The sequence below is a fragment of the Ovis canadensis genome, chromosome 16 (assembly GCF_042477335.2).
Source record: "Ovis canadensis isolate MfBH-ARS-UI-01 breed Bighorn chromosome 16, ARS-UI_OviCan_v2, whole genome shotgun sequence".
In the NCBI taxonomy this organism is placed as follows: domain Eukaryota; kingdom Metazoa; phylum Chordata; class Mammalia; order Artiodactyla; family Bovidae; genus Ovis; species Ovis canadensis.
In genome coordinates, this window is record NC_091260.1 from 21635649 (window position 1) to 21649320 (window position 13672).

The 13672-nt window shown below is 35.9% G+C and overlaps 1 protein-coding gene across 2 annotated transcripts in view; it reads right to left on the minus strand.

Annotated features, from left to right (window-relative positions):
* The window catches only part of FCHO2 (FCH and mu domain containing endocytic adaptor 2), a 119376-nt gene that overhangs the window by 89838 nt on the left and 15866 nt on the right, over nucleotides 1–13672 (minus strand). For both annotated transcript variants that reach the window (XM_069556192.1, XM_069556193.1), the window contains exon 2: nucleotides 9564–9655. In XM_069556192.1, coding sequence (XP_069412293.1) covers nucleotides 9564–9655 — 92 coding nt within the window. The remainder of the gene's footprint in view (nucleotides 1–9563; nucleotides 9656–13672) is intronic.

The following is a 13672-nucleotide window of genomic DNA, read 5'->3' on the forward strand; positions in this document are numbered from 1 at the left end:
AACGTAAATTAAAACAAGACACCACTATGTATCTATTAGAATGGCCAGTCTAGAACACTGACAACAGCAAGGATGTGGAGCAACAGAAATTCTCTTTCACTGCTGGTGAGAACACAAAATAGTACAGCCACTTCACAAGACTCTTACCTCACAATCTAGCAATTGCGTTCTTTGCTATGTACTCAGGGGAGTTGAAAACTTATGTTCACGCACAAGAATGGTTACAGTAGGTTTATTCATAACTGAAAAGCAACCAAGATGTCTGTCCTTCAGTAGAACAGATAGAATGGATAAATAATGGATAAATAATTCACATCCAGACACTGGAACATTACTCAGCATATTACTAAGTGAAAACAGGCCAACCTAAGAATGCTATTATCACATACCGTCCGATTCCGACTACAGCTGACCTTTGAGCACCACAGGTGTGAACTATGTGGGACCACTTATACACAGATTACTAAATGATCCACAGCTGTTTGAGTCCATGGATACAAAATTGCAGATATGAAGTGTCCACTGTAAAAATATACATGATATTTAACTACACAGAGGGTTGGCACCCCTAAACTCTGTGTTAAAGAGTCAACTACACATATGACATTCTCGAAAAGGCAAAACCATGGAAACATTAAAACAGAAGACAAAGGGTTCTAGACAAGTGAAAATATTCCGCAGAACATTATAATGATGGGTATATGTCATCATACATTGACCAACCCATAGAATGGGTAACACCAAGACTGAACCCCAAGGTAAACTACGGATTTTGGATGATTGTGATGTATCAATGTGGATTCATTCGTGGTTAAAAAAAAAAAGTCTCATTCTGATGAGTAATGTTGATGATGGAAAGGCTACGTGTCTGGGGACGGGGACACACACAAAACCTCCTTTCAATTTCAGCTTCCCTGGTGGCTCAGTCAGTAAAGAATCTGCCTGCAATGCAGGAGACCCAGGTTCGATTCCTGAGTCAGGAAGATCCCCTGGAGAAGGAATTGGAAACGCACTCCAGTATTCTTGCCTGGAGAATTCCAGGGACAGAGGAGCCTGGCTATCAATTTTGTTGCAAATCTAAAACTGCTCCTAAAAAATAACAAAAAAAATCTTCCAACTAGAATACTATACCCAGCAAAAATACAAATGAAAGTAAACCCTTAATAAAACAATGGATCTAGGTGATGACCATCAATGGCTACTAACATCATGAAAGAGATAAAACCAAACAAAATACTGTATGTCTCTGATGGAAGTATACGTATTGCCGACGAAGTAGTCTCATCAAAATATTGAACTGAATTTTATCTAGTTGCTACATTTTATTCTATTACATTTTTTTCTTCTCTCACCTTAGAAGTAATAGCCTCATTTTTTTAGTGGTTATCCTAGAGATTGTAACATACTTCCTTGATGTATTAATTTTTAGTAATAATTGGTACTTTTATCATCTTCCTAAAAACGCAGGAACCTGAGAATACTACCACCTCCTGACTTAGATGCTTTGTATTCCATTATGAGTATGTGTAATTTTTTACTCTGGAAATTAGAAGTTTTCTATTTTTAAAACACGTTTTATTGTGGAAATGTACACTTATATGCCATTTTTGTGTGTGTTTCTTTAGCTTCTTATTATAAACCACTAAGTAATGAATTGTAATATAGTTTCAACAGTTTTTAGTATTTTCACAGTCTTGTTTAAAACAGTTCTCTGACATTAAATTACTACCTGTCCATAAACACTTATGTATGTATCTCTAACAGCTAATGATTTAGAGGACAATAATATTGCCTAGCTAACAAAATTAATGATAATTAAATATTTTTAATGTCTAGTTTATTTGTTCAAGCCAGGTGGTTATTTTTTTATATGTTTTGTATAGTCATTTTTTAGACTTATTAAAATTATTTTACTTTTCCTCTGGTGCTTTTGTCCTGGATCGCCTTTCTTCTTTTTAAAAAACATCTTTTAATACCTCTTAATGTGGATTTTCTGGTGATAAATTCTCAGTTTTTGTTAGTTGGTCTTATCTTTAATTTACCTTCATTTAAGAAACTTTTTATTATGAACACTTTCAAACATGTATGAAGCTTACTCAGAAGCTAGGATCTTAATATAGTGAACTTCCATGTGCAATCTCTGTGCTTCAGCATGGTTAAACCATAGCCAGGTTTGTTCTATCTGTTCCATACCACTACTACTGAACTGTTATAAAGCAGATCTCAGACTCAAAGACGTTGCATTTCATCCATTAGCATTTCAGATGTGTCTGTGAAAGATAAGGGCAATTTCAAAAACAGAACCACAGTATGTTACCTTATCTAAAAATATAGTATTAGTTCTCCAGTGTCACCAGATCGCCAGTCAGTGCTCAGTTTTCCTCAACTGTCATATACACACACAGTACATGTAATTGATTTTTCCAGTCAGGACCACAGCAAGATTTGTACATTGTTTAACTGATGTGATTTCTGAGTCTCTTTATCTGTAGCTTTCCTCACCCTTTCCTTACTGTTTTTTTGATGTTGAAGGAACCAAATTATTTGTTCTGTAGAGGGTCCCACATCCTAGAACATGCTAATTGCATATTCATAGTTTTAACATTTTCCTTTACCCTAATATTTCATGTTTGAAAGTGTCCATAACAAAAAGTTTCTTAAATGAAGATAAATTAAAGATATGACCAACAAAAACTGAGAATTTATCACCAGAAAATCCACATTAAGGGGTATTAAAAGATGTTTTTTAAAAATAAGAAAAGCGATCCAGGACAAAAGCATCAGAGGAAAAGTAAAATAACAAATCTAAAAAATGACTATACAAAACATATAAAAAAACATAACCACCTGACTAGAACAAGTGAACTAGATATTTAAAATATTTAATTATCATTAATTTTGTTACCTGGGTAATATTATTGTCCTCTAAATCATTAGCTGTTAGAGATACATACATAAGTATCTATGGACACTTACACATAAGTGTCTATGGACAGGTAGTAATTTGAGGTCAGAGAACTGTTTTAAACAGGACTGTAAAAATACTAAAAACTGTTGAAACTAGTTCATTACTTAGTGGTTTATAATAAAAAGGTAAAGAAATACACACAAAAATGGCATATAAGTATACATTTCCATAATAAAAAGTGTTTTAAAAATAGAAAACTTTTAATTTCCAGAGTAAAAAATTAAACACACGTACTCACTAATGGAAGATGAAGCATCTAAGTCAGGAGGTGGTAGTGTTCTCAGGTTCCTGCATTTCAGGAAGATCATAAAAGTAGCAATTATTACTAGAAATTAATACATCAAGGAAGTATGTTACTATCTCTAGGTTAACCACTAAAAAACAAGGCTATTAATTCTAAGGTGAGAGAAGGAAAAAATGTAATAGAATAAAAAATATTTAAGGCCAAAAGACAAGAAAGAGAAGGACGAAATATGAAGTAAGATAAACAGAAAAAAATGTTAAAATAGTAAAGAGATTGGCAAACTGCAGCACCATCAGCAAATCTGGCCAATTGTTGGTTTTCATAGCTAAAGTTTATTAGAACACATCCGTACTCATTTATTTACATGTTGGTCATAGCTGCTTTTGTATTAAAGAACAGAGGGACTTCCCAGGTGGTCCAGTGGCTAAGACTCTTGAGCTCCCAATGCAGGGGGCCTGGACTGGATCCCTGGTGAGCAAACTAGATCCCACATGCCACAACTAAAACCCAGTGCAGCCAAACAAATACATACGTTAAAACAGCAATGACAACAACAAACACTAGAGCTGAATAGCTGCAACAGACACCAAATCAAACAAAAAGCCTTTACACAGAAAGTCTGACAGCCTCTGACACAACAAATTTGAGCCTAAATATATCTGGAAATACACTGATGTAAAGGACTAAATGATCCAATTAAAGAATAAAGATTGTGAAAATGGCTTTAAAAACAAACGAGAAACACATCTACACCACAACAATACAGGTAAGGAAAAAAATACAAATATCACGCAAATACTAAATGCAAAAAGATGAAACTTTAAATAAAGAAGACTTCAGCACAAAAAAACACTGCTAGAGATATAATAGGGCACTTTAGAATGAATTTTTTTTTTAAGTTCAATTTACCTGAAGATGTACTAGTTCTAAATTTCTATCCATACGGCCCCAAATATACAAAGTAAAAAGTGGCAGAACTACATAGATGAACATTCATAATCTACATATGAGATTTTCAAAACAGCTCTTTCAGAGACTGATAAAATGAGCAGGATTAAAAAAACAAAAAACAATGAGAATATATTAGAATTGGAAGAGCAGAATTCACAAATTTACCATAATATATAGAGAACTTGATATCCAGCAAATGCAACATACTTTCAGGTAGGTAAAAATATTTACTAAAATTGACTCTATCCTGGTCCATAAATTAAGTGTCAACAAATTTCAAAACACTGAAATCATACAGAGTATGTTCTCTAACCACAATGCAATTAAGCTTGAAAAAGAAAAAATATACCTTTAAAAATGAATACATATTTGAAAATTAAGAAATAACACTTCTGAATAACCCACAGAGGTAAGAAAGAAAACACAATGAAACTTTAAATACATATTTAAACAAAGTACAATGAAAATCCTATTTCTCAAAAATAATAGAGTACAACAAAAGCAAGGCTTGAGGGAAATACACAGTTAAATGAATATATCAGGAAAGAAAAAAGTTGAAAATTATTAAGTTAAGCATCCATTCCCCAAAATTTAGCAATAGAACAGCAAATTGAACACAAAGTTTAAGGAAATAAAGAACAGACGTTAACAAAACAGAAAATATATAAAAAGAGATCAGCAAAGTTAATAACTGGTTCTTCATAAAAACTATTAAAACCAACAAACATCCAATGAGACTGATCATGAAAAAAGGGAGAAGACACATATAACCAGTATCGGGAATAAAAAGTAAGACATCAGTATAGATCCTGTAGACAATTTTAAAAGTTCTCTAAAGAATATAAGAAAAACTTTTTGCCAATATATTTGAAAATTTACACAAGGGAAAACTCCTTAAAGTACAACTTACCAAACTCAATATCTGAATAGTCCTGTAACTATTTTAAAAATTATATACATGATTTAAAACTTTCCTACAAAGACAATTTCAAGCCCAGGTGGTTTTACCAGCAAATTCTATAAAACACATAAAGAAGAAACTACAATCTTCCACAAATTTTTTCCAGAGAATACAAAATCAAGGAATATACCCCAACTCATTTTATGATGCCAACACATCTTGATTAGCAAAACCTAAGAAGGACATTTAGAGAAAGGAAATTTCCAGGTCAATCTCACTCATAAATATAGATGCAAAAATACAAAATAAAATAGCAGCAAACAGCTCTACTAATGTATAAAAATGATTAATACATCTCCACTAAATTTGGCTTACATCAGGACTAGAAAGTTCAAAATTCAATGTAATTCAGATTAACGAAATAAAAACAAAGAAAACATCCATTCACGATTTTCTTGAAAAGGAAAACAAAAGCCTTACAAAACAATAAGTAGAATTTCCACAATCTGACGGACAGTAGGGAGCAGCACTGGAATAAGTATCTGAGTGTGATGCGGGACTGGAGACAAGGCTAGGGCGCCTCTCATCCCCATCTCTGCTCAGCACTGCACTGGAGGTGTATGCCAGCGCAATAAGAGACCGAAGAAAACGTCCACTGATTAAAAAGGGAGAGGCAGACTGTCATTTTCACAAGGCGGTGGAACACACAGAAAATCCAAAAGAATCTACAGATAAATAAAACTGCCAGAATAAGTAAGAACTCCCAGGCTGCTGGACATAAAAATCAAAATATAAAATTCAAGCATGTTTATGCAAATCTGCAACAAATAACTGACAAATTGCTTTTATCTAGAATATATAAGAATTTTTTTCAATGTATTTTTTAAAAGGAAAGAAAAACCAGAAAAATAGGCAAAAGATGAACAGATACTTCATTAAAGAAAACATGCCAATTATATATGAAAGGATGTTCAATTTCATTATTCATCAGGGACATACAAGTTAAAACCACAATGAGTACTACTTATCAGTATGGCTCAAATAAAAAGATAGATAAAACCAAGTGTTGCTGAGGACATAGAGCAGCTGGAACTCTCCAACAAGGCTGCTGCTGCTGTAAATTGGTTCAACCACCTTGGAAAATTCTTTGGCACTATCTACTAGAGTTGAACATATATATACTCTAAGACTTGGCAATTCTACTCCAGGGTAAATGAAAGTGAAATTGAAAGCATTAGTCGCTCAGGCATGTCCCACTCTTTGTGACCCCATGGGGTGTAGCCCACCAGGCTCCTCTGCCCATGGCGTCCTGTTAAATTCTACGCCAGGGTAATTAACTAATATAAATATATGTACACTGAGACACATGTTCAAGAATATTCAAAGCAGTATTACTTGTAACAGCAAAAACCTGGAAACATCCCAAATGTCTGTCAAGAGTAATAGATAAATACATTCAGTATATTTACATAATTTGAAATTAAACAGCATTATAAGTAAATTCAACACAAATGAATCTCACAACAGTGCTGAATAACAGAAGTCAGAAAAAATACCTTCTACAGAATTAATTGAAAGTTCAAAAAATAGGCATAACTTACTTCCTTTGACAGATAAAATTACCATATATCCATAAATGGAACACTACTCAATAGCAAACAATAAATTAGTGACGCATGCAACAACATGGACCAATCTCAAAATAATTATACTGAGTGAAAGCACTGGACAACTAAGTATATCCTGCATGATTCCATTCAGATAAAATACTAGAAAATGCAAACTAACCTAAGTATCAAAAGCAAACTAGTATTAGCTTATGGATGGCAGGGTGGGGAGAGAAGGAATTACCAAGGAAAGATAAATATGTTTACTATCTTGTTTGTGGTGATGGTCATGAGTATATGTATATGTCAAAATGTATCGAACTCTACGCTTTAAATATATGCAATATGTTGTGCGTCAATTATACCTCAATAAAGCTGTAGGGAGGGGAGGGAGGGAGAGAAGGAAAAGAAAGAAAGGAGCAAAGGAGAAAGGAAAGAGAAAGGAAGGAAGCATGGAAGAGGGGAGGAAAGAATTACAAGGGCATGAGAGAAAGAAAGTCTGAATGATTAGCTGAAGAAGTTATTTAACCTTTCTGGGCCCCCACTGTCTTATCTATAAAATGAGACCTAGAGTTTCCACAGTTAAACGAGATAGTGTATGCAAATCCTTGGGCTTCCCAGGTGGCGCTAGTGGTAAAGAACTCGCCTGCCAGTGCAGGAGATGTAAAAAAGGCAGGTTCAATCCCTGGGTTGGGAAGATCTCTGGAGGAGGGCAGTTACACACTCCAGTATTCTTGCTGGGAGAACCCCATGGACAGAGGAACCGAGCAGGCTGGCAAAGACCCTATTAAGTACATAGGGTCGCAAAGAGTCGGACACGACTGAAGTGACTTAGGACACACACACACACACACACACAAATTCTTAGTGGATAGCATATTCTGTGTGCATATCGTTTCTTCTTTTCCTTCTCATTCACTCCTTCAAGAAATATGAGTATCAGGTTGTTTCAGGCTCTCTGCTAGGCACTGGGATACGACAGAATATTGTATACTGTTTCCCTTATAGGAGAACATAGAAACAAGTAAGAAAAGTAAGAAATTACAACATTTTTTGAATACTATAATGAGATATGTGATCTTGAGAGAGATTATAAAAGGTGATTTTGACCTAGTCAAAGAGATTAGGAAAGGCATTCCTGGAAAGGTGAGTATTAATACACTGCTGACCTCTAAGGTCAGTACGTATAAATAAGGACTAAGCATACATAAAACTTTGATTCATAAAAACCTGTCAATAAAATAGCCAGTGTTTCCAGAGAGGAAAAAGGAGTCTAAAGAAACATAAGTCTGGTGTGAGCTAAGTTTGAAAGGCAATTTGGGGTCATACCATGTAGGCCTCCTAAGAGCAATGGGAAGCCTCTGAAGTGGTTTCCACAGAAGTAACAAACTGAACTTTGAAAGACTTCACTTTGAACTTTCAAACTGTAGTCTGAAAAAGAAACCTCCAATTGCAGTACAGAGAATAAACTGCAGGAGAATAATAATGAATGTAGATACGACAGTTAGGCACTATTGCTACAGTCCAAGCAACAATGATGATAGCTTGGATCAGGACAGTGCTGTTAGAAATGCATTCTATCAAAAAATGTTTCCTGAGGGCCTACCAAGGCCAAGCTCTATCCTAAGTGCAAGACAATGAATAAGCAAAAAAGCAAAAAAAACAAAACCCTGTTCTTGTGGGGTTTATATTCTAGTGGGGAGAGACAGGCTAAATAAGTAAAATATCACTCATATCAGGTGGCTATTAAGTGCTGTGCAGAAAAATAAGGCAGCAGCGGTCAGGTGGAAGGAGGTGTTTTCTCAATGCCCACAGAAACATTCATGGGTCAGATTCTGAACAAAGAAGGATGACCCAGGAGTCCTGGACTTCTTATAGTAACCAACACAAACAGGACTAAAAGGCATAATTACAACTGCCCTGTTGGTAGCAAGGTAGATAATTATAGCAGCGATGTAAGTGCTGGCCGAGATGGAGGCTCGAGGATGGGCCAGGGGATGCAGAGTTCCACTGTCCCTCCTTTTACTCTTTCTAGTGATGGAAAGTGTGTCAGTTAGGGACAACTTTATCCACAGCACTTAGGGCTTATGGTCCCCCTTTCAACTGCAGCAGAAAGCTGGAAGTCAAAGAGGATTTGTCTAATGTTACCTAGTTCCTCAATTGCTACAAGTTGATAAACTCCAAGAAGGCAGAAGCTGAATCCTTATCGCCACATTCCCCGACACACAGCAGATGTGGGATATATATGGAAAGAATAAATGAATGGCATATTGTATCTAAAGGCAACATATCCCTATATTAGCAAGGAAAACATTTTAAATGTGTTCACATAAAAATTACCAAGTAGGACCAGCCACAAAATAGCCTTAATCAAATTAAATTATGCCGATACTAACAGTTTTTAATTGACTATTATATTCTAAGAGTATTAAAGAAAACTATATTTTATAAACTTGCACAATCTAAAAACACATAATTAAGGATTTTTAAAAATAAAAGTCATAAAACTATATATAGCTAAATGACAAATTCAGAAAACTTAAGTCTTTTCAAGTTATTTTAGTATGTTTAATGACAGACTTGTTTAAAGAAACAGTAATTCTCACCCTACAAAATTCCTGTTTTATCACCTTGCTAGCATATTTAATAAGAAATATATAGATAATATTCTCAAGCAGTGATCTGCAAACCAGATCAATGCCACTGAGAGCCACTACTTAGTCCGCAGTGTACAGATGACAGAGAACCACTACTTTACAGTGTAGAGTATACTTTTTAAAAAGAGTAGTTGATTACTTTTGTTCAAATCCAACTAAAAATTTTCTCAATTATTCATATTCTGAAATGTTTCTCAATGATGAATTACTAAATGACTTATTAAAAAATACATACCTTTCTCTTACAAAATCTGCTAGTTCTTTTGTCGATATCTGTCCATGTTTCATATTATGGTAAAGGACGTCAAAGCCACTATTCTTTTCCCCCTAAAATTTAAAAAGATTTTTAGTTTAACAAAAGAGATCAAAATTACTTAAGCAAAACTACTATGCAATTCCAATGTTCAAATGAACTGTTTTCCTTAAGTTAAGCATTGCTCCTCACTGTATTTTAAACTGTATCAAAGGAATACTATAGGCTTTGATAAACTGTACATTACATACACATATATATACAACATACATATACATACTCTATAATCACCATTAAGCACATATTAATGAAACACATTTGAAATTTAAAAAAAATGCAGTGTGATTTAGGACTTTATTTTCTTGGGGTCCAAAATCACTGTAGATGGTGAATGCAGCCATGAAATTAAGAGAGGCTTGCTCCTTGGAAGAAAAGCTATGACCAACCTAGACAGCATATTAAAAAGCAGAGACATTACTTTGCTGACAAAGGTCTGTCTGGTCAAAGCTATGGTTTTTCCAGTAGTCATGTATGGATGTGAGAGTTGGACCATAAAAAAACCTGTGCACCAAAGAACTGATGCATTTGAACTGTGGTGTTGAAGAAGACTCTTGAGAGTCCCTTGGACTCAAACCAGTCAATCCTAAAGGAAATTAATACAGAATATTCATTGGAAGGGCAGATGATGAAGCTGAAACTCCAATACTTTTGCCACCTGATACTGACTCATTAGAAAAGACCCAGATGCTGGGAAAGATTGAAGCCAGGATGAGAAGGGGATGATAGAGGATGAGATGGTTGGATGCTATCACCGACTCAATGGGCATGAGTTTGAGCAAGCTCTGGGAGTTGGTGACGGACAGGGAAGCCTGGCGTGCTTTAGTGCATGGGGTCGCAAAGAGGCGGACACAACTGCGCAACTGAACTGAACTGAACTGAATTTAGGAAAGATAAACATGGACCATTACTAAATCCCATGTCAATCCCTTTACCTATATTGAGGGATTCCTGATTATTTAACTCAGAGTCTACACTTTAAAATAACTAAATCTTGATTTCTGAGTCAAAACAGCATCTACTAATCACATAAGCACTAAACACCACAAAGCACTTTATAATCGCTAATATAAGTCTTTCAGTAAACTTGAGATATGAGAAAGGAGGTAAAATCCTAATAAAAGAGCAGTAACAGACTACTGGCTGTGTTAGTCACTCAGTTGTGTCTCTTTGCAACCCCGTGACCTCAACTAATGGAAAATTAACAGAACCAGACTATTATAGAACCCTAGAAAATCTTAGAGCCATTTAATCCAATACAAATTTAAATTAGCGAGCAATAACAAAGAAAACATTAGAAATAGAGATTTTATGGGTGAAATGAAAGAGTATCAACTAAGTTCAACAACTCTTTTTACAATCAGCAGTTTTAGTTTTTCTTTAGTGATCAAGTCCCTGGGTTGGGAAGATCTCCTGGAGAAGGAAATGGCAGCCCACTCCAGTACTCTTGCCTGGAAAATCCCATGGACGGTGGAGCCTGGTAGGCTACAGTCCATGTGGTTGCAAAGAATCGGACACGAATGAACGACTTCACTTCACTTCACTTAGTGATAATAAGAAGAAGTGAACATATTTGTTGGAAATAGAAAGTAATGCCAAAAGCAAGTATTATGCAATCTGAGACTTAGTTTTCCACAGTTCAACAAAAACAGGAAACATATTATAGACACTTCCGGCTATTTTGAAGTGATTCCTAATAAACCTGTCAGCTAGTATAGCAAGTAATCAGACTGTTACATTTACAAAAAATTAAAATATATGTAATGAGATAATACAAACAATATCCCTAGCATTCTGAACATCCATTTCCATTTTATCAAGGATATAAAACTACAGTCTCCTATAAATTTGCTGCTGCTGCTGCTAAGTCGCTTCAGTCGTGTCCAACTCTGTGCGACCCCACGGACTGCAGCCTATCAGGCTCCTCCATCCATGGGATTTTCCAGGCAAGAGTACTGGAGTGGAGTGCCATTTCCTTCTCCAGTTCTTCTATAAATCTAAACACATCCATTTTTGCTTCTATAATTTTTCACATTTAAAATAAATTATGATCTAACTTTAGTTCTTTACTTTCTCTGGGTTTTCATGCAAATTTATTCCAGCCAAAATAATATTCTCTGAGGTAACCATTATCTCTAGTCTATAGCAAGCAAAAAAAGCAACATGAAGACTAGTAAATAAAATTACAGACAAAATAATCAAGAACCTGAAATCTCCAAGATTGGAGATTTACCTGAATATACTACAGAAACTACAAATAATTAAACTATCCACCAACTCCCATAATATAGTCATGAACCCTGAAAGAAAAACAAATCTGAAATCTAAAATCATGAAATCCACAGTCTGGAGCTCTCAGTCCCCAAAAACCTTCCCTGACAACTGCCAGTACTCACTGGCACATAATTCTAAGTCAGGTTCCCAACGTGTGTTATGCATATTCATTGCTGCTGCTAAGTCATGTCAGTCGTGTCCGACTCTGTGCGACCCCAGACATGGCAGCCCACCAGGCTCCGCCATCCCTGGGATTCTCCAGGCAAGAACGCTGGAGTGGGTTGCCATTTCCTTCTCCAATGCAGGAAAGTGAAAAGAAAGTGAAGTCACACAGTGGTTATGCATATTCAAATTAGAAATAAGCTGGTGCTACGCTGTGTTCAGTCATGTCTAACTCTTTGCAACCTATGGACTATAGACTGCCAGGCTCCTCTGTCCACAGGACTCTCCAGGCAAGAATACTGGAGTGGGTTGCCTTGCTCTCCTTCAGGGGATCTTCCCCACCCAGGAATCAAACCCGTATCTCTGGTGTCTCTTGCACTGCAGGCAGGTTCTTTACCCACTGAGCCACGTGGGAAGCCCACTCACTCATTTGATGCTCTAAAAAGTGTAAAAACGCCCAATTCTAGGCACTGTTTTCTTAATTTCACAAACCTGTTACGCAAATATTTAATGGATCATTAACTTTTCTTTGGTAAAACTAAGCAAAAATTTTAATACTTCAAGTGGCTCTATCTCTACACACACACACACAAATATACATGTATCTTAAAGAGAAGTGTTCAAAGGTAAGTACCAAAAAAGAACCTAAGCCTACTATTACTTTATCAAAACTTGCTTTATAGCTTTTGATAAGAGATGACAGTGTATTACACACACACACATCTATACCCAGGTGAAACACAGCAGGAGACGGAGCACTAGAGCTCAGGGCTAGACACGTGTGGCTGCAGTATCTTCCCCTGAAAAAAACTGGAAATTCTGGGGAGATGGGGAAGACCACTCTTGAAACTAGCAATCCTAACTCATAATTCTGTCACCATTTGAGATTAACCAGTTTTCTTAAAACTACAAGTACTTCCATGCAAGTTCTAATTAATCTTTTAATAGCTGCCAACAGTCCATTCTGAAGGAGATCAGCCCTGGGTGTTCTTTGGAAGGAATGATGCTAAAGCTGAAACTCCAGTATTTTGGCCACCTCATGTGAAGACTTGACTCATTGGAAAAGACTCTGATGCTGGGAGGGATTGGGGGCAGGAGGAGGAGGGGATGACAGAGGATGAGATGGCTGGATGGCATCACCGACTCGATGGACGTGAGTCTGAGTGAACTCCGGGAGTTGGTGATGGACAGGGAGGCCTGGCGTGCTGCGATTCATGGGGTCGCAAAGAGTCGGCCACGACTGAACGACTGAACTGAACTGAATGTTTTTATTCTAATTCAAAGACAAGTAAAATAACAAGAAATATTTCTGAATTACATATCCATTTTATCATCTTAGACCTTGAAGTGGGTATGTTCCTATAATTTCCTTTAAATTAATTTTTCTTTTATATTGGGGTACAATTGATTTACAGTGCTGTGTTAGTTTCAGGTGTATAGCAAAGTGATTCAGTTACACATACACATATTCTGTTTCAGATTATTTTCCCATATAAGTTATTACAGAATACTGAATAAAGTTCCCAGTGCTATACAGTAGGTCCCTGTTGGTTATTTCATATGCAGTAGTATGTACATGTTAATCCCAAATCCAATTT